The 20,343-nt window shown below is 47.4% G+C and overlaps 1 protein-coding gene across 8 annotated transcripts in view; it reads left to right on the top strand.

Moving 5' to 3' along the window:
• The window catches only part of Adck1 (aarF domain containing kinase 1), a 101,194-nt gene extending 87,733 nt beyond the window's left edge, over positions 1–13,461 (top strand). For all 8 annotated transcript variants that reach the window (XM_019204340.2, XM_010645592.2, XM_033766786.1 and 5 more), the window contains 4 exons: positions 2,190–2,339; positions 3,533–3,730; positions 9,146–9,339; positions 10,578–13,461. In XM_019204340.2, the coding sequence (XP_019059885.1) occupies positions 2,190–2,339; positions 3,533–3,730; positions 9,146–9,339; positions 10,578–10,749 (714 nt within the window). In that variant the 3' untranslated portion in view covers positions 10,750–13,461. The remainder of the gene's footprint in view (positions 1–2,189; positions 2,340–3,532; positions 3,731–9,145; positions 9,340–10,577) is intronic.
• The last annotated feature ends 6,882 nt before the right edge of the window (positions 13,462–20,343 follow it).

Genomic DNA, 20,343 nt, shown 5'->3' on the forward strand with positions numbered 1-20,343 from the left:
TGTCTGAGAACTTGGTCTGTGACAAAGCCCTGTGTGTGTGTAATGTGAGTAACATTAAGTCCTAGAGGGTGGGCTTCACCTAAGGCACTGGAGTGCTGATGTGGCAGCAGGGCATAGTGTCTCAAATGTCTTTGTCTCTTAAAAGGTACAGTGAACCGGATCTACCCACTTTCCAGAAGTGTTATGAGGAATCAGTACCAACTACCACAGGGGCACCTAGGGGAGGTCACCAGGTTGCAAGCCCTGCAATGTTCTGATTTACCTCTATAGCTACCCTTGAGAATAGCATTGCTGTTGTTTCCATTTGACTGATGATGAGATTGTAAGCAACTTGCTTAAGGTCACAAAGCTCAATTGAAAAGTGAAGAAGTAGGTGTGAGCCATGTAGAAGGCTGTGGGGTCACACCTTCTTTCAGTTCCAGCTATGCTTTTCCCAGCCATGAATAATTAAGTTAATCTTGAGGAGTCTCAGTTTCTCATCTGCAAAATAGGGGTCACAATTGTACCTCCCTTTACAGCTGGTAATAAGGACATCAGCTTTTGTTTCTAAGGTAGGGCTATTCTCGATCATTTAATTTGGTGCCAATTCTAACTGATTGGGTTTCAGAGAAGAATAATGGGGTTAGGACAAACATTAGATGTAGGAACCACAGAATCCCAGGAAACCACAGAGAACTCCCTCATGTTGAATGCAGAGTCTTATTTTCATGTGTTTGGCTCTGTTAAAAGCAAGTGCATGCATAATAGAGCCAGTCTATGGTATATAAATTGTACCTCAATAAAGCTGTTTAACAAACAGAGCTAGTTCCTGCTGTCTTGGGAATTTATGATAGTGGGCTAGATAGTCATTAACCAATTAATCACACAAATTATTGCTAATGCCGTGAAAGAAAGCACAGACCTATGACAGTGTATGGTGAGCGAACCTCTTCTAGCTTGGGAGGTTAGAGAGGCTTTTCTAGGCAGGTGATCTGATCTAGGATGGGAGGACAGGGAGGGCCTGAATCTAGCGACTGAGGAAGTGGCAAGAACGCTTTGGCTATGGGAACCTCTTGTGCAAAGGCCCTGAAGCAGGAGAGCACAGGGATTACTGGGGAAGAGAAAGAGTGAATGTGGCTGGAGTGTCAGCACAGTGCCAGGTGAGCCCAGGAAGGAAAGGAGAGCCTGCCTGTTTAGGAGTTTGTAGGCTAAGGAAGGATCCTAATCCTGGGCTTCCCACCTCATGACTCTCAGCTCTTCTTATTTGGCTGGAATATGTGTGTTAATGACCATGGGGTCCAACCAAGCAGAAAGGAAAGAAGAGCGGCCAGTGTCCTGGGGTACCAGCTTTCTGCTTGCGTGTGTCTTTGTCTCCTGGAAGCCCATTGGCAGATCATCTTTGGGCCCAGGTCTGGCTCTGTTCTGCTGCTGTTCCCTAGTGGGGAAAAGGCTTTTAGCTTTAATAAAAAAGGGAGTAGAGATAAGAAGGCTGCCTCGGCAGGGAAAGCAGCAGTGACAGGATGATTTAAATGGCCTCTCCAGTGTCATTTCTTCGGTGCAGACATCATAAATCAGATTAGCATTGGGCTCTGGTGGGGAGGCAGTGAGAGAGGGGAGAAGCGCCTTGACTCTGAAGCTGCCTGGGGCTGTCCTGGAGCCGACAGGGGTGGTGGTGGGATCACCTAATCCTGATCCTCAATCCTAGCCCTGTTCGTTGGGGAAGGAATGGGTGGGGTAGCTCCCCAAACCTGTTCTCAGCTTTGGGAAAGAATGGGGAGGAGTAGGTAAGAGAGGAGGGAGAGAGAAAGGGGGAAGAATGGAGAGATGGGTGTGGGAAGTAGAGAGGTCCAACCATTGGAAAAAGGAGGAGCAGCCACTGTCCTACCTTACCATGCATTGAAATCACCCTATGAACTTTAAAGAAATACTGGTGAAAGAAAAAGAAAGAAAATACTGGTGCCTGGTACCATTTCTAACTTCAAGGTGATTCTAATGAGTACCTAAAGTGGAGAAGGAAGAATTAGAGCTTAGCTTCTATCTTAAAGGTGGGAACTAAATCATCTCAAGGCATCTCTTTCATCACCGCTTTCCAGGTCCATCGGGTCCCTTTGGTCTCCTCCTAGAAGGGACCCAGTTGGAGGACCATGAAAGAAGTCCCCTATATAGGTATAAATGGAGCAGAAACCCCACCTGCTTCCATTCTTTTTCAGATCTCCCGCCACCTGGGCAAGATGTACAGTGAGATGATCTTTGTCAATGGCTTTGTGCACTGTGATCCCCACCCGGGCAATGTGTTGGTGCGGAAGCATCCCGGCACAGGCAAAGTAGAGATTATTCTGTTGGACCATGGACTCTACCAGGTAGGAGAAGCCTTTTCCACCTGGCCCCAGGGACTGGCCCTGTGTGGGCTCAGAGCGCACTAGACTCCTCCATCCATCATGGAACTGAAATGGATGCCCAGGGTGGCTGGGGCTGGAGGGGGCTCTGTCCTCCCCTAGAAACTATCATTTCATGCACGTCACTGTCCTAAGAGATCTTTGAGCTTCAGCTTCCTTCTGCAAAAGCAAGATTGATTTAGTCTCCTTTACAGACCATTGCAATGAGTAGATGGAAAGGTGCTTGTGTATATGTTGTGCCTTCCCAGGGAACCACAGGCCAGCCCTGAACTGGGAAATGAGCTGTCCTGGGCATAGGCTGGGACTTCCAAGAAGGAGGGGAGTCCCGGTGAACATATGATATGTGGTGGAAAAGGAGGCAGAGAACTGGTAAGCATTGGGTAGCTCATGAGTCGATCCTTGAGAACTCAGGATGGAGCAAGCTTTAGCTCCCACCTGGAAGCCAGGAAGTTCCCTGCCAACTGGGACCCATAGCTTGATTCTATGAAGAAGAGGGTCCTGGGAGGTTTCCCCAGTGGTCTTCTGCTCTCTTCCCCCAGGGCCCTGTTACCAACTGCAGTTTCATTGCTTGCTCCTGTGCCAGTCCTGGGTGTGGGGAGCCTGCAGACTCAGCTTCCCAGGTCTCCCTGGAAGTGATGGTGCTATCAGCCAACAGCAGGGAAAGAGGGCCTGCAGGCACATGAGTGGGAAAGTTTAGGGGAAGTGGGGCTTCTGCCACACTGGATAGGTCGTAGCTCTGGCAGAGGCCACATCTAACTTCGGGGGAGGCCAGAGAAATAGTCTGTACCAGGGAAGAAGAGGGCTTCATAGATTGTGGTACAGAAAATTATTAAAAATATTGGGTGAAATTTCCTTTGTGTTATGAATTTCATGTTTAGGCTTAAAATGTCCTTGGTATGTTATGTGTATGTAAATATTCTAAAATCTGAACAAAATCCATAATACTTCCGGTCCCAAGCATTTCAAATGAGGGATATTCAGGCTGTAGTAACATTGACTTTGGGCCTTTAAGGATGGCCAGACTTTGAGGAAAGAGCAGACATCATGGGGAGCCACCGTCCTTCTTGTCCCCCTTTGCGGTAGTCAGCACCGGCCAGAGCTCAGGCCTTTGGTGGGAAGATGAGGCTCAGTTTCCGCCATTGCTGTTGTGGCTGTAGGTGCTCACGGAAGCGTTCCGCCTCGATTACTGCCACCTGTGGCAGTCTCTGATCTGGACCGACATGGAGAAGGTGAAGATGTACAGCCAGTGCCTGGGGGCCGGAGAGCTCTACCCCTTGTTTGCCTGCATGCTGACAGCCCGGTCGTGGGTCTCTGTCAACAGGGGCATCAGCCATGCCCCAGTCACCGCCGCTGAGGTAAGTAGTCCCTTGTAGCCCTGCCACCATCCAAATGCAAGGGATAGGGATGACCCGTGGATGCTTCTAGTTCACGGTCTGCGATTCTTGATTGGTGGGCTGTGTATATGGGAGGAGGGGCAAAATTGGGGCTGTGAGGGAGAAGAGTTGGTGTCTGCGGGTAGAGGAGGGAAAGGGGAAGATACACCACTGTGTTCTCGCGAGGCCTTACCAACCTGGAGTGGAAATAGAGTCAGGTAGCTATAATAACGTGGACTTTTGTGGCTTTAGTTCCAACCTGCACACATGAGATGTCAGGCTTCCTTCAGGCTGTCTTCTAGGGGTTCTGCAAGACATCAGGGACTGTTCTGGTGGCACTTCTGCTGTCTCCTGCCTGGCACTGTCTCCTGTTACATGGCTCCTCTCAGGCTCCTTAATGGAGCAAGCCCTTGCTTCTCTCATTGCATTGTCCTATAGGATTTTTACTTAAGCTGGCTATTTTGTCTCCATCAGTTGCTCCTTTCTCTGTGGACCTTGATAGGAGCCTGGTGGAGTCTGGCTAGGTGAAAGATCCTGGGAGCCTCTCCCTCCCTCATCCCCACCTTGGCTCCCCTAACAGAGGTGCACAGGGCTAATTTACTCCTCCTAGCTCAGGTGGGCTTCCTTCCAGTGGCCTTCACCATTCTTCATAGAAATGACTTCTGTCTATTTTCTATGTCAGTTTCCAGGTCTAGTCACCCTGGCTTGTATCTCAGTGGTGGACAGAATTGAGGTCCAGCTGAGGTCCCTGCTCATTACAGGGTCTTCCTTGTGCCATCAGAAAGTCTGGGCCCTAGTTCCAGCATCTTTTCATCTTGGGTATTCTTTTCACCCCTTTGGGGCTTGGGGTCCTGGCCTGCAAGCTCCTTTGTGGCTGGTGGCTTTAGGAGTATCTGAAATCTCACATGATATCAAAATTCATTTCTTGCCATCTCTTGGCTCCACTCTCCTACAAATTGATATCATCTTCCAGTAAGCTTGGTGGCACTCACTGTTCTCTGCACCCTTAAAGCTCATCATCTCAGAATTGGAGAGACAGTCTCTTTTTTTGTAAAATACGGATGGCAGGGACAATTATTTCTGTTTTACTGATAATGCAGGGAAAATGCCTACCCACAGTTCTTGAAGTTCATTTATCCCACAAACATTTGTTTTTGCTGGGCTCTGGGTTTGATGCCGAGGATCTTGTGATTCACAGACAGACAAGGCTTTTGTTTAATTTAGGCTTTGGTTGAGAGAGACAGACAGTAAACAAGTGAACAAACAGGTAAGTGAGGTAATTGCAGGTGATGGGTACCATGTAGGAAATAAACAGGGCATTGTGCATGAGGGGTTGAGATTGTGTTCAGAGAAGACCTTGATGAAGAATTGACATTTGAGTTGAGATGTAGAGGACAAGAAAGGCACCAGCCTCAGGAAGAGCTTGAAGGAGGTATTCCAGCACTGTAAGGCCTAGAGGAAGGAGAGTTTGGTATGGTCTGTAATGTGGTGAGTAAGATGGTGGGATGAGAAGAATTTGGAGGTCTCATCAGAGAGAGAATCACACGGGACCTTATAAGTCATGAAAAGAAATTCGCATTTATTCTTAGTGTATTACTCTCTTCCCTATCACTGGGACAAAATACCTGACGTGCACAATTTAAGGAGAGTTTCATTTTGGCTCACAGTTTCAGAGAGTTCAGTCTATGATTAGCTGGCTCCAGGACAGAAATGGCATGGCAGAAGGGCATGATGGGGGAAAGCTGCTCACCTCATGGCAGCCAGAAAGAAGAGAGAGGATGATCCAGGGATAAGAATATACCCACATCCCTGATAACTCACCTTTTTTGACCAGGCTGCCTCCTAATAGCACATTCATCTATAAACTCATCAATGGATTAATCCAGTGATGAGTAGAGCACCCCCATGTTCCAATTATCTCCTGAAATACATGAGACTTTTGGGGGATGAGATTTAAGTTGTAACACTTGGTACAAAGGAAAGCCCTTGTAGCCTATAAACAAGAGAAGAGAGATGCTCACAACTGCTATTTTTACGTGTTCCCCTGAATAGGGCAGATGTGAGTGAGGCAATCAGTTAGGAGGCTGGCGCAGGCTTCCGGGTCCCAAGGTGACTGAGGCTCAGTCCATGCTGGTAGAACAAAGACAGAGAGAAGCAAGTGGACCCAGGTGTATTTTGGAGTTTGGATTGAGAGAAGTTTTTGTAGGATTGGATGGAGAGGAAAGGAAGAAGTCAAAACTGCATTGTTGGTTTTTGGGGCAAATTCTAGGGTGGAGAATGGAGTCATTCCCTAGCACAGGGAAGACATCAGGAAGGACGTATTTGAGTTGGGGCTGGCCAGTGGTTCTCTTGAGCAGATGGGGCTGTCCTAGAAAGTTAAAACTAAAGATCAAAGAAGTCCAGGCTCAGGATATAAATTTGGAATTTTTTGGCATATAGATCATACTTAGTGTATTACTCTCTTCCCTATCACTGGGACAAAATACCTGACGTGCACAATTTAAGGAGAGTTTCATTTTGGCTCACGGTTTCAGAGAGTTCAGTCTATGGTTAGCTGGACAAGGTCATATGGCACAGAGTAGGCTCTCAGTGGATGGTATCTATATTAATGAAGATAAAATTTTGTTTTTGCATTCTTATTCATTCATAAAGACCCAGTTACAACACCATTCTCTGAAGAAGTCTTATTTCCTCCAGGAGACTTTTCTTCATCACCTTTGCTGAAAGTCACCCCTTACTTCTTGTGTCACTCATGAACAGTATGTCATAGTCTCTTGCAGGGTGTTTGTTTGTCTACACATCTTGCTTCTCCAACTGCATGCTGAGCATCTGGAAGGCAGGGACCCTGTCTAGCATATCTTTGAATAAGGTCTCAGCCATGCTGGGACTGATTTTAGTAGACAAGCATTTGTATGGGTCATGGGGAAACTGGCTCCATCTGGTCATTTGGACGAGAACCCAGAATGGAGGGTGACCTGAGCCAGTGGGCTGGAAAGGCTCTGTATTTCTGAGCCCTGTTCTCATTCAGAATCAAGGGACTATCGACACTATCAGGAAGGATATTCTCCCCCAGTAAACACGGCCTGAACAATAAGGACTTTGTTCTCTCCAGGGAGGTGGGTCCTGGGGCTCTGGCACACTCCAGTGATTCTCTTGGCTTTCCTCTCGTGATTTTAAGGTGGCAGTGGCAGTTCCAAGCTTCAGATCTTCCTTCAGTGATGACCAGAGGCAGGAATCAGGAACTATTTCCTCTCATATATCATTCCTTAAGAGCAAGAAGTCCTTTCCTAGAAATCCCCCCGCAGACTTGTTCTTATATCTCTTTGTCCAGAAACTTATCACATGTCCCAGCCTACACTAGTCACGTGGTAGGAAGATGAGTGCTCAGAGCCCACACTGGCTGAGAGTAGTCAAGATTTCCCCTTGAGGGTAGCAAGCAGCTCTGAGTCCCTGAAGAGCGTGACCCCAAGGAGTCAAGTGAACAAAACTAGAGTTATTTTGTCAAAGGAGAAGGGGGGTACTGTTGGATCAACACCTAGCAGGGTGTATTACAGATATCCACCATCAGAACATGTCCAAGCTTGCAGCTTTGTTGCTCTGAAAGCCACTGGTGAGGGCACCCTGGGGGGCGTGGGTGCCTTCTGTTTGGACTGAGAGGGTTATCAGCAGGCCATTTCTGACCTGGCTGAGTGGGAGCTCTACAGTGAACCAGGCCTTGATCTGGCCTTCACATTCAAGCAGGGTGACGTGCAGCTGTGATCGCAGACTACCTCTCGGTGTCTGGCTTGTATTGAGATGTTCCAGGCTGATAGCTCCTGCCTGAAGGACATTTAAATTTTTATACTGACTTGGTTATCAGCGGTGTTCTCATGCTCCTCAGAGGGCTGTGGACTCTGCTCCTGCTGCAGAAGGTGGCTGGGTGGTAAGGCCTTTGGCAGCACTGCTGGGCCCTTGGAAAGACTTCAACTGGCACTGAGTGCTTGGTTGTGCTTTGCCTTTTATGACTGTCTGGGCTGCTAGGAGGTTAAAAAAAAAAAATGAAAGGACTTGCTCAGGGTCACATAGTCCTGCTGTGAGGTGGAGAGGTGGTACAACTGGATGGGGAGAGCATGGGCTCAGGAACTGGGCTGCCTGGGTTTAAATCTTCACCCATCGCTTATGAGCTGTTGTCCTTAGACAGGTTACTTGACTTCTCAGTGCCTTAGTTTCCTCATCTCAAATGATTTGTTATCCATTGCTGGGACAAAGGATCTGACAAATACAGACTTAGAGAAGGAGGGTTTATTTTGTTTCATGGTTTCAGAGGTTTCAGTCCATGGTAGGTTGGCTCCAAGGCAGAAACATGACAGAAAGGCATGGCAGAGGAAGACTACTTACCTCATGGCATCTGGAAAGCAGAGAGACAGGAAAAAAGCCAGAGAGGAAGGGGCCTAGAACAAGAAACACCCCTGAAAGGCACTCTTCCATGACTTTCTTCCTCCAACCATATCCTGCCTCCTAAGGTCACATTCATTTATGAAATCATCAGTGGATTAATCACCTTCTAAAAGCCTGACCTCTGAACACATGGGCCTTTTGAGGGATGTTTTTGATCCATACTATAACAAATGGGAATAATTCATGCAATGTGATAGACTTGTTATGAGGAGTGCGTGGCTTACTTGGTATTTTGCCAGTGTGTGTTGGTGGCCACCACCATCACCACTACCACTACCACTATCATTATCATTTTTCTGGAGACTATAAAAGGGTCAGACCCACACAGGTAGGCCCAGAATTCTGGCTGGGTGATTGTCTGCCTGGACCCACGCAGAGCTCAGGGACAGGGAAGGGAAGGAAGTCAGGCACCTCTCCAGCATCAAGGGCCAGCCCTTCATCCTCCTGTGGAGGCATCAGGACCTTATGTAGTGGCAGGATGAGACTGGTTCCAGTGTAGGGATAGTGGTCAACGTGTGGCATGTGGGCAGCAGGTGGATCTAGTGGGGAGCAGGGTGTGCAGTGGGATTTGGGAGCTGTGTTGGAGTCAGGAGTTCAGATGTATGGACAGCCTGGGCTCATTGATGAGGGACATGACTCCGCTTGCAAAACTCCTAAAATAGGTGGCCAGTGCAGAACCCTTGGAGAGTCACCTGGCCCTTCTGGATGTGCTGCTGTGTTGCAACAAGTGCTTGTCCAAGGGCTGAGCTGAGACCTCCTGTCCATGTTTTCAGGCCAAAAAAGTTCCTGGTGCTAGACTCCCCTTGGTGAGGCTCCTCATGGTACCAGGAGAGCTGTGCTAGGAGCTCCCGCTGGGAGCTTTCTTGTAACCCCCTGGTTGTAGGCTGCCCAGTCCTTTGCCACTCTGGTCCCTACTTTCTACACCAACCATTTGCTTCTGTCTCCCTGTCGCTGCCTCAGGATTCAGAGATCCGCAACAATGCGGCCAACTACCTGCCCCAGATCAGCCAGCTCCTCAACCATATACCGCGCCAAATGCTGCTCATCCTCAAGACCAACGACCTGTTGCGTAGCATCGAGGCCAGCCTGGGCACCCGTGCCAGTGCCAGCTCTTTCCTCAACATGTCACGGTGCTGCATCAGAGCACTGGCTGAGTGAGTGTGCACTCCTGCCTCTGCCCTCATCCCCTCCCCTCCCTGGCCTTCCCTGTGGTTGCTGCCTGCCTTTGCTTTTCCCCACCAGTCCACTGGGCTCTGCCTGCCTATCCCAGTCTCACATCACCCTGAGGAGAAAGACGGGGACAATTAGCTCCAGCAAACTGGCAGATGCCTTGGGGCAGTGCCTTTGAGTGGCCCAGAGAATCACTTGTACTTGAGTGGTGGATCCTAGGACCCTATTCAGTCTTCCAGGCAATTCCTACCATAGTTTAAAATGTTTTCTAAGAGTCTCACCCCCATCCAGGCATCCCCTGGGCTTGGTGCCAGGAGGCTCTGGTGCCACCTCATCTCTAATTGGCCCTGGCACTGGCCGGGTAGCTAGGCCAGTGCTCTTTTTCTTGATTGTGACTTGGAAAATTGTGGTTAGTAGGTTTTCTGGGAATCCCATACCATTCTAATTGCCAAGGTGCCCTCGGAGCATTGATGAGGAGGAGAAGGGTGCTTACTCAGGGAGATAGCTCCAGAGACTAAAGGTTCTAGGCTTTCAAGTAGTGTGGTGAATACATCTGAAGGGCCTTGCTCTGCTCGAATGTTCCCACTGCAGAGGGGCTTGTGGTCTGGCCCCAGCCCATCCATCCTGGCAGGGAACGGGTCATCCTGGGAAACTGAAAGATTTGACTACATATATCACGTACCCACATCAAGTAGCAAATTAGAATACAGCAAAATATACTGCATAGTAAAAGGGCTGTCCATGATTTATTCTTCCTCTGAGAGTTTAGGAGGTATAATGTTGAATAGGTCATCATCATAAACACTAGTTTTCATTGTGTCTTGTTTTTGGCCAGAAGGAGTTGTGCTGGGCTAATCTGTAATGGTCCTAGCCTCCTAGGACTACCTGACTGGGTTTCTAAATGATTCTTATGCTCAGAAAGTTTGATTGTTTTTGAGTTTGGGGATTCTGGATTAGCATGTATTTGTTATACTTTTGGAGAAAGAATCATTGGCATGTTCTACCCATTGGGTGATGCCCTGGGAAACAACTGCTTTTGCTTACCCAACTTACTGGAATAACTCCTTTGGAATATCTGAGTTCCTCTAGACCTGGATTGATCATATAACCAAGAATGGTTCCCAAGAGCAAGGAGCTAAAGCCAAAGCCACCATTTTTTATTATCAAGCTAGTGTTTCTTACCTCTTTCTCTTTTCTTCTCTCCTTTCTTGCCCTCCTCCAGGCACAAGAAGAAGACGACTGGTTCATTCTTCAGAAGGACCCAGATCTCTTTCAGCGAAGCCTTTAGTTTGTGGCAGATCACCATTTATGAACTCATTCTGCGTGTGAAGGGGCTGAGGCTGACCAGCTGGGTCTCAACCCTGCTTTGCTGGCTCTTTCCTGCCCCACACTGAGTGGTTGGCTATGCCCTACCCTTTTCTGGTGTTTTTTCGTATGTCCTTCATTCCATGTCTCTACCCTGTGCCCTCATTTCTGTCCTTTGATGATCTGCAGTCTCGGGGTCGTTGTCCATGCACCAGCATGCTCCACCTTTGGAACTACTTCTCATGCTGCAGCCCTTGTCTCAGGGTCTACACGCTGTGCCATAGAATAGGCTTTTCTCCTTCAGGGAGAAGTTTCAGCAGCTGATGTCACTCCCATTTCCATTAACCACTTCTGTTGTCAGTATAGGCCATGTATGCTACTGAGGGCACATTTAAGTAGCAGGAAGTTTGATTTTGTTGGAGGTGAGCATTGTCTCTGAAGCTGCTATAAGACACGCTCTCCTTGTCATGTCCCTTCCCACATCTCACCCCTGAGTGAGGCAGTTCACCATCTGAGGGCAGATTCTGAGCAGCTGTGTGCTCACTGCTGTCATGGTGATCTCTTTGGTATTATTTGTATTGTATTTCAATAAATCTTCTTCAACTTTAAGGGTCTGTCCATCCTGACTCGCTTGACTCCTGACTCACCCCAGCCACATACCTACCGTGGCCCTTGCCAAGGGTGCACAGCACCTCTTGATTGCTATTTCTGTGGGATTTCCCAGGGAATCCAAGGGGAATAAGGCCAGAGCTTGGGTGGTGGGATTTCTATTCAAGGTTGGAAGCAAATCCATACCAGCCAGTAGTGGATCTGAGCACTGGTTACCAAGAGGATCTGCTCCTTGGCTCCTTGCCCTTGTAATCCTTCCAAGCAGCAGGAATTCTTCCACTGCAGGACCGCTTCTTGGAGACTTAGCTTCCCTTCTCTGGAAACTTGACTGGAAGAAGCCCAGGGCTGGGAGCTTAGAGGCTGACTTTGTTTTTTCCCCTTCCAACCTCATTTCCTGTGAACTAGATACCTGCATTTTTCTCCTCATCATTTCTTGACTTACCCTTCTGGTTCTTAGTTGATGGCTCCAGTTCCATTCTGGGATTCCACTGGGTCTTCTCAGTCCTCCTGGAGGCCGTATTCCTCTTGCTGGTCACTGCAGCAGGGTTGTGCCTGTTCGAATTGTTTTCATCTATTGCATTGCAGGCCCCTGCTCCCCCATCCATGTTCTCTGTTCCTGCTTCTGGGACACCCCCAAATTCCTGCTCTAACTCCTATATCCATGTGGTCTCCAGGTCCCTGAGACCCCATTTTGGGCGGGTCCTAGCTCTCCGAACACCCATGCTCCCAAATGGTAATCGTATTTGAATCTCTCTGATCTTGTTCCACCCCATCCACAGGGGCAGAAAACCCTGAATCTGAGCCTCATTTTCTGTTCTCTTTATTCATAATACAACAACTAGATTTTCTAGTGGTCAGAAATGATTTGCCATTCTTTTGTTTCCTGCAAGAGTTACTTGTTCTTAGTGACCAGTTAGATGTGCCCAGAGACCTGCAAGAACAATTTGCAAGATCTGTTATTAATCATGAGGATGCATGGTGCATATTATATTTTATGGTGTCTTTTACAGCTGCTGAAGTAAATGTGAATGTCTTTTCTGTTCACTTTTGGTGTGATGCTTGGCTTCCTTTGCACTGGGATCTAAAACATCAGCGTGTTGCCAGTGAGCCCAGCACCCAGAACATTTATCCAGGTAGAGCAGAGAGGCAAGGAGAGTTGGAAGTACAGGACAGCTTGAAAGTAGGAAGGGAGTAGGTTGATTTTTACTGAATGCCTTTCACAAAGCTGTCTCATCAGCTCTCTGAGGGAGGGGTCATTAGTCTCATCTTATAGATGTGGGAACCTAGGCTCAGAGAGGTTTAGTAGTTTGCCTGTGGTCACACAGCTACTGAGTGGTATTCCCTGCTTTGTTTTTGATTCCACAGTGCCAAGATAAGGGTTATACTTGATCCTAGGGCTACCTTATGTGCTTGAGTTGTGCAACCTCTCAAATATGGGCCCTGCACCTAGATGTCCAGCACTGACTTTTCCTGGCTTACAGAAGATGCTCAATAAATGCACAAACATCAAGAGTCCTGGCATACTTTGAGATTTTCCCGGATGATATAATCTGTGCATTTGAGAAGCTACACATGCTTTCGTCCTGCAGTAGGTGATGCTTTGCTGGTTAATTTTAGGAGTATTGCTTGGTCACTGCGGGATCAGAAATGGGCTATCACAGCTCTGCAGGCTGCCTGGGGCCTTCCTGCCACTGCCGCAGAGCTTGCAAAATGTAGCTAACAACAAAAGTGGCTCTAAGAGGCACCCACGCAGACCCTGGGGGGCAGAACTGATGGGTTTGGAATAACCCTTGTGTGGGCAGATGTGAAGAGAGTGATGTCTGGGCCGGGTGGTCATGACGAAAGGGGTAGCACGAGCAGGAGCTGGGGTTGTAAGTGGGGAGCTGATGACCCACAGGGTCTTCACTGATGGGAGTAACAAAAGCAGAGCAGCACTGGCAGAGCCATGTTGCTTGCTGGGTTGGGGGAGAGGGCTTATGTTGAACAGAGGCCTTGTATAGCTGGTGGCCTGGTGCCATTACTCGGAGTCACTGTACTCCCGGTCAAGTGGAGCTGTGGGAAAGCCCCATGCTGCAAGCTTTAATTCTGCAAAAGTCTTGGTAGAAGCCAAGCTTGGTAAAGACCTATTCGGTCCAAAGCCTCCCACTCCAGCATCCCTTTTTTCTTTTCCTCCTCCCATTTCCCATCCTTCCCCCATTTTTCCCTTGTTGCTTCCTTCTCTCTCTCCCTATTCCTTCCTTCCTGAGAAGCAAAGCCTGGTGTAGCTTGCTTCTAAAGGAAGGTGCGGGATTGTTTCTTGGAACAGTGAGTGTGACACCCTGGGCTGCAGCTGCGATATAGTCAGTGCCTCCTGGCCTGGTCTACCTGCTCCTGTAAAGGCTGCATCAGCCCAGGTCACTGTGGCCCTGGCCAGCACTGCTGGGGCATGGAGCCTCTTTCTCCCTTCTCTGCCTTTGGCTGCACTGTTGCACAGTTCCTCTGATCTTTCTTCCTTTTTTTTTTTTTTTCCTTTTGTGTGTAAGAGGAAAGGACAGAATATTAAGGCTGATCAAATGGTGGAAATTCAGCCTCCCGGACTTGCCATTTCAGCATCTGTGTACTCATCCCCTTTCCTTGCACGTTTGAGCTGCAGCGAGACCTCTCAGACTTTCTCCTGTGTGAACCAGTCACCTATGGCCTCCTGAAAGCCTGGACCCCACCTCTGTGAACCGGGTTGGGGTGGGGGACTGAAGTTTGTATTTCTAATCAGATTCCAGTTGATGCTAATGCTGCTGAACCAAGGACCATGCTTTGAGTTGCAAGGATCTAGGTCAGTGGTCCTGGGCCTTGCAGCCAGGCATTGTATGGGAGCTGGTTAGAAGTGCTAATTCTTAGGCTTTGATCTCACTCACTGCAGTGGAGACAGGGTGGGGCCTAGGAGTCTGTTTCCATAATTCTTCCAGGGGTTTCTGATGCCCACACATGGTTCTCAACCCTGTCTACACCTGGAGAGCTTCAGATGTCTGAGATTGTGATTTAATTGGTTTGAATGGAGGCCAAGCACTTTTAAAAATTATTTTTGTTTTAAATATTTTATTCTGACATAATTTTAGGTTTTACGGCAGAGTTGCAAAGATAGTACAGAGGGTTCCTGCAAACCTGCCACCTACCTTAGCCAGGGCCCTTAATTAATGAGAAGAAACTCACATTCGTACAGTCCGAGTAACTTAACTGAGCTACAGATCTTGTTCACATTGGTTGAACAACTGATCGGATGTCCTTTCTGTGTCCCAAGGTCCCACCAGGACACCACCTTGCACTCAGTTGTCACATCCTCTAAGACCCCTCTGGCCGTGACAGCATCTCATACGCCACTGCCGCCGTGTCTCATAACCTTGACACTGGGGGAGAGGTCTGCTCAGTGATGTTGCAGAGCATCTCTCATCTGGCTCCGTCTGATGTTTCCTTGCGATTAAACTGTGTTTATGGTTTGGATGAATACGAAGGTCCAGAACCCTTCTTATTCCCTGTCCCAGGAAGGACATGGACATGATTTACTGGTTGTATTTTTTAAAGCTCCCTGGTCAGGATGGAAACCTCTCACATGTTCAGAGAAGGAAGGAACGTAGCTCAGGAATTCCTTCAGATGTGGGCATCAGGTGGCGCCTCTCTGAGGCTGAGAGAGGTCTGGCTATTTCCACATTCAAAAGCTCTTAGCCCTATAAATGCATATGGGCCACAGCAAGACAATAAAAACAATGGTGTGATTTTAATGGTTAGTTAACCACAAGTTAACTCTAAGCATAACACAAATGTCTGACATCTCTGAATGGGTCTGACCTGGTAGTTGCCTGTCAGTGTCCAGCAAGGGCAAGACAGTCTTCCCTGGGCTGGCAGCCTGCCCTTTGAAGAATGTCTCCTGGTCCTGAGAGATGGAAGTGGTTGGTGGCCCTGTCCCTAGGTGGGTCATAATAGAGAGGGAAGGCAGGAAGGATGGACTTCAGTAGCACAAACTTTCTTCTCTCCATGCCTAGTGCTGGGTAGGGCACAAAGACCTTCCAAGATCTAGGAAACCAGGGATGCTGGCTGTCCTTTCACCTTCTTGGAGCTGCCACTGCTCAGCGACCAGGGCTGTGTAGCTGGTAGGAGACCTTCCTGTGATGAAGATAAGCACACGAACACCAGTGTCTACAATATCAAGGCCATCAGGTGGTATAGAGTAGTAATTAAGGCCATGAGTTCTTGAGTTGGCCTGAGTTCAAATTTTTTTGTACAATATTACCCTTTACTACCTGTATTAGGCAAGTAGCTCAACCTCTTTGGGCCTTGACTCTCCAGTTTGAAAATTGGAGTTAATAGTACCTGCCTCATAGGATTACTGAGAGGAACAGGCTAGGCTAGGTAATGTACAGCGTGTTTGGAGAAGAACCACACAGTTGAGTGCTCAGCAAATATTTGTTATGAGCCTGTGTGGCAGACATGATTCCCAGCTTCTTAGTTCTTATATGCTTTCTACTTGAGGGACTAAAAAAAGTGAAGTCTTGCTTTCCTAGCCTTCCTCACAGTGAAGTTGGCAAATGAAATGAGAGGTGAAGGGAAAACTTATGAAGAGCTTCTGGGAAATCAATAAGGCTATGGTTTATTTGTGTTGCATCTTCCTCTTCCTTCCTATAGGGAGGCTGGTATGTGGTTTGGGATATCTGGAAATACAGCAACAATTTTGTGACCTAGAGGCAATAAGCATAATGTGATATTTTATTAAAGTATTGGTATGGACTGAATTATCCCCCTCCCCAGTTCTGAAATCCTTACTCCTCACATAACTTTATTTGAAGACAGGGCCGCTGAGGTGGCAGTTAAAGCTAACTGAAGTCGTTAAGGTGGAGCTATCAGCCTATAGGGCTGGTGTCTTTATAAGAATAAGACATCAAGTGGTGCTGCTGCCTGCCTCGCAAGTGCAAGGTCTCAAGTTCGATCCCTGGTACAAAACAAAACAAAAGAATAAGACACCAGAGTGGTCTCTTGTCCTGCACAGAGAAAAGGACAGTGAGAAGGGAGTTATTTCCAAGTCAGGAAGAGGCGCCTTTCTAGAACCCAACCAGGTGGTCCATTGATCTTGGCCTTCTAGTTTCCAGAACAGGGAGAAATTAAATTCTGTTTGTGCCTGTGGTATTTTATAATGGGATCCTGAGCACTTACAGGTTCCAGGGACAAGGAAACTGATATCTTTTGGAGAGAGAGGAGCCTTCTTTTACCTGCCACATCCTTGAATCTTGTGATCACCTTGGGAATGGTAAGGTAGGCTTGAGTCTAGGGGGGAAGGATTACCTAGCAGTAAATGGCAAAACAGCAACAATAATAGTAGCAGTAATAACCATGAATATCAAGGTCTGACTGTTTGCTTACTGCTTTGTGTGGTTCCATTTTCACTTAGTTCACACCATAGCTGCACGCAGTCCAGGGCCACTGTCATTTGCTTTGATCAGGTGAGTACACTGAGACACAAAAAGTTCAGGCTACTTGCTGGAGGTGATCCAGGTGGTGAACCAAGGTGGGATACAGCCACAGCTCAGCTTTCCACCCCTCACTGCCCCACAGGTGGCTTTGAATTGGGGTTTGCCTCTGCTGGGTTGGATGGGCTCCACTGTACCTAATCCTGCTGGACGCTCAGTACCTCCCTGCCCACCTGGGTCTACAGCTGGTGGACCCCTGTGGTGGTGGCAGCTGGGCAGGCCCCTGCAAGGAGGGTAGACCTGGAGGGGCCAGAGCTTGTCCAGCTAGTGTGGCCTTAGACACCAAGCTTTCTGGGCCCCTCTGGGTACAGCCTCTCTAGGGAAATTCATGTAAGGGGAACGAATATGGACAGAACTGCAGATTTGTCTCATGGTAAGTAGGAATATAGAGCAAGTTCTCCCTTTTTCATGTTTTCCTCTCCCTCCCACGTATTTAGGGAGAGGGGTAAAGCTGTGAAGGATCTAGGAGAGAAACCAGAAGCAGATAGGCTGTTCTGATGAGCTGGTTAGAAGTGAATTCTGTAACAATCTAATGGCTCTGACCCTCATCTTACCTTTGGCCTGGATCTGATTCTTTGTCAGGGGCCAGTGCCACCTGCATTGAGCCAGGTGGCTGGAGCTCAGGCCTGCCATGCCATCCTAGTTCTGGTGTCATGGGCAGGTTGCTTTGGTCCCCGAACTTAACTTCCTGCTGTGGGACAATAGTGGTTGTCCGAAGGTTGCCCTGTTCAGAGTTCTGTGGTAAATGTCATGGATAGTGCTGGTGATTGCTACAGGGAGAAGTGATACTAAAACTAACAGCACCGGGTGGGTAGTTTATCTACCCAATGTCCCTTGCCGCTTTAACTAGGATCCGTTTTACTCAGGGACACTCATTTCATAAGTGCACTGACTCCTGCATCTCCCACAAGCCATGAGGGTAGACGTAGACAGATGACCACCTCTCTGGCTGCAGAGACTGGTTTTAGTATGGGCTCCTGCTCCCAAGTTTGACTGTCTTTCCATTGCTTGCTAAGTCCAGTGTCTATCTTGCTGTGTCATCCTTGGAATCCCCGGAGCGTGCCATTCTAGCCAGCCAGATCCATCCTTGATTTTTCAAGTAAATGAACCAATAAGCCTGAAATCTGCGACCCTAGTTTTTGCACATAAATTACTTTAAAATAATCATCTGATATTTAGTGGAAAAAAGTCCCAATCATCACAGCTGTTATCTTCTTTTTCTTTTTGAACCCGGGATCAAACTCAGGTCCTCATGCTTGCGAAGCAGGCAGCCGAACCACTGAGCGAAATCCCTAGATCTACAGCTGTTACCTTTAAGGGCCTTGATTCATATTGGAAGATGTAGAGGCCCTACTGAAGTCTAGAGAATTTCTATATAGGGATAGAAAATAAAGAGATATCTATAGACCTGATGCTCTCCAGAGAGCTGAACAAGAGTACACAGTTAAATTGGAATACATTCTTATTGTCATAGCTGTTGTGGAAACTATGAGAGTATGGGCTCATGGTTGGTTGCTATATATATATATATCATTTTCTGGTGAAAAAATGTCATTCTGACTGGAGGCCGGTTGTGTGAATATACTTTGTACAGTAGTCATTTCTCTATTCTAGTAACCCATGGAGTTCTTAGAACTATTTGGCTGAAACAGGCTTAATTTCTCTATTGATTCTGCTCTTTGCTGTACACACAGGTCTCCCAGGGAGAGCTGGCAGGAAACATTTCTTTGATTACAGTATTAGTTGGATAGAGCCATCCTTGGGAGCACTTAGGATAAGGTCAGTCTCCATGGCTGTACTCCATGGACCTGTAAGTTCAGCTGGCCAGGTCATGGGACCTTCCCTGAATCAAGGATGAGACTAGGGAAGGGACTGTGGGGTACTCTTTCTCCCCTGTTCTTCATAGATTCCACATGCCTGACTAAGTGAGAGCTTGTGGGAGGGTTGGCTCCCCTCTCCCTGTCCAGGTTGTGTTATTATTTGAAGTTTGCTAAATAGGCTGATTTTGATGGTGAAGACAGCAGACTCATCCCAAATCTTTGGTGCTACTCTCTGCTTTTTCATATATCCAAGCCCTCTCTCCTCCATCTTAGTGATCATGCTCAAGTGCTGCCTCCTGTAGGGAACCTTCCGAAGCCACTAGGCCCTTGCTGATCTGCCTCTTTCCTCAGTTTTCCTGTCTTTCCCATCATCCATGCTTGATTGTCTCCCAGCCCACAAAATCCTAGGAGGGCAAGGACATTCCCTTTTTGTTTCTCACATGCCTTTCTATATCACAACAGTGGAGGAGGCGAAGGTCAGTCTCACATTGGTCAGGTGACCAGTTACATGTGCATCAGTCCCTGCATGTAGCATGTGTGCCTCCAGGGTCCCTCCTGGGAGTGGGCAGTGCAGCAGTGAGGTCAGACTCCATGCTGACTTTAAGGATGTAGTCTCTCTGACAAAAGGAGCTAGTTTTGGGAAGAAGGGGGCTGTTGCTGAGCCAGAAGTCCGTGGTCTGGAGAAAGAGAGGGATTTTTGACAACAGATAGTGGTACCACTTGCAGCCCCACCAGGAAAGAAGGTGTGATGAGACCATTTCTGTATTTTTCTGTGGGGACAGATGTTCCAGAATCTCATTTTGATTAAGGTCTGGACTCGTGGTCTCAGTAGATGATGCCCTCAGCAGTCACATGGCCCCAAAGCCTTTATCCCCTGTGACCTTCACACAACCACCCAACCCATAGAGGTCACCTCCTGGTATCCCTTGTGTTCATCAGCTTTCTTCTATCTCTATGCCACCTCGTTCACATCTGGCCTTCCCTGTAGTCTTCCAGCTCCTACCTTGTGCCTGCTTGTGTCCCCCTACACCACCTACCAGATTACCCTTGTTCAAACAACCCAAAGCCAACTTGTCTACAGGAACTGCCAAAAATCTGTTTGCCTAAGGATCAATTCTCCCAAAGATCTGTTTACCTAAAATTAAATATTCTTGAATGTTTTCAGATCCATTTGACCTTCCTATTTTCTGTTGCCTATTTTTCTTTTGTATTTTAAAGATTCTAAAAACCAATTAGTGAAAGATCATTTGACTCAATTTTGTATTACTAATGAGTATTTATTACACATGCAGCTTTTTGTGAATCTTTTTTGGTATTCTTATGGATACCTTTTTCTAAGTTTACCTACTTTCATTAACTTTAAAGGTAACCAATATTTAGTTGTTGTGTCTAAAGACACTTTCCTCAAAATATTGCTGTCCTAGCAATAAATACCCAAGACATTAATTACAATCAATTTTTATGTCATCTTGACCCCTTAACTAAGGGTACATTAATTCCAAATGGAAAAATGGATATTAACATTGAATTTTGTATGATGTATATTGCTTTATAAATGAAGGACCCTGAAAAATAGTGATTCTTATGTGCAGTATTGCAGATTACCTAAATCTCTGCTGTGCTAGGGGCTGTTATGCAGTGTATGTTCAATTGAGTGCTGAGTGAGATTCAGAGACAAGACTCTAGTACTATCATTTGTAGCTAAGCAGTTTATCCCATGAATGACAGGTGTCAGCTGTCAGAAAGGAGACATTTGCTTCAT

The sequence above is a fragment of the Fukomys damarensis genome, unplaced genomic scaffold (genome assembly GCF_012274545.1).
Source record: "Fukomys damarensis isolate Sample0158 unplaced genomic scaffold, DMR_v1.0_HiC HiC_scaffold_21, whole genome shotgun sequence".
NCBI classification, from domain to species: Eukaryota; Metazoa; Chordata; class Mammalia; order Rodentia; family Bathyergidae; genus Fukomys; species Fukomys damarensis.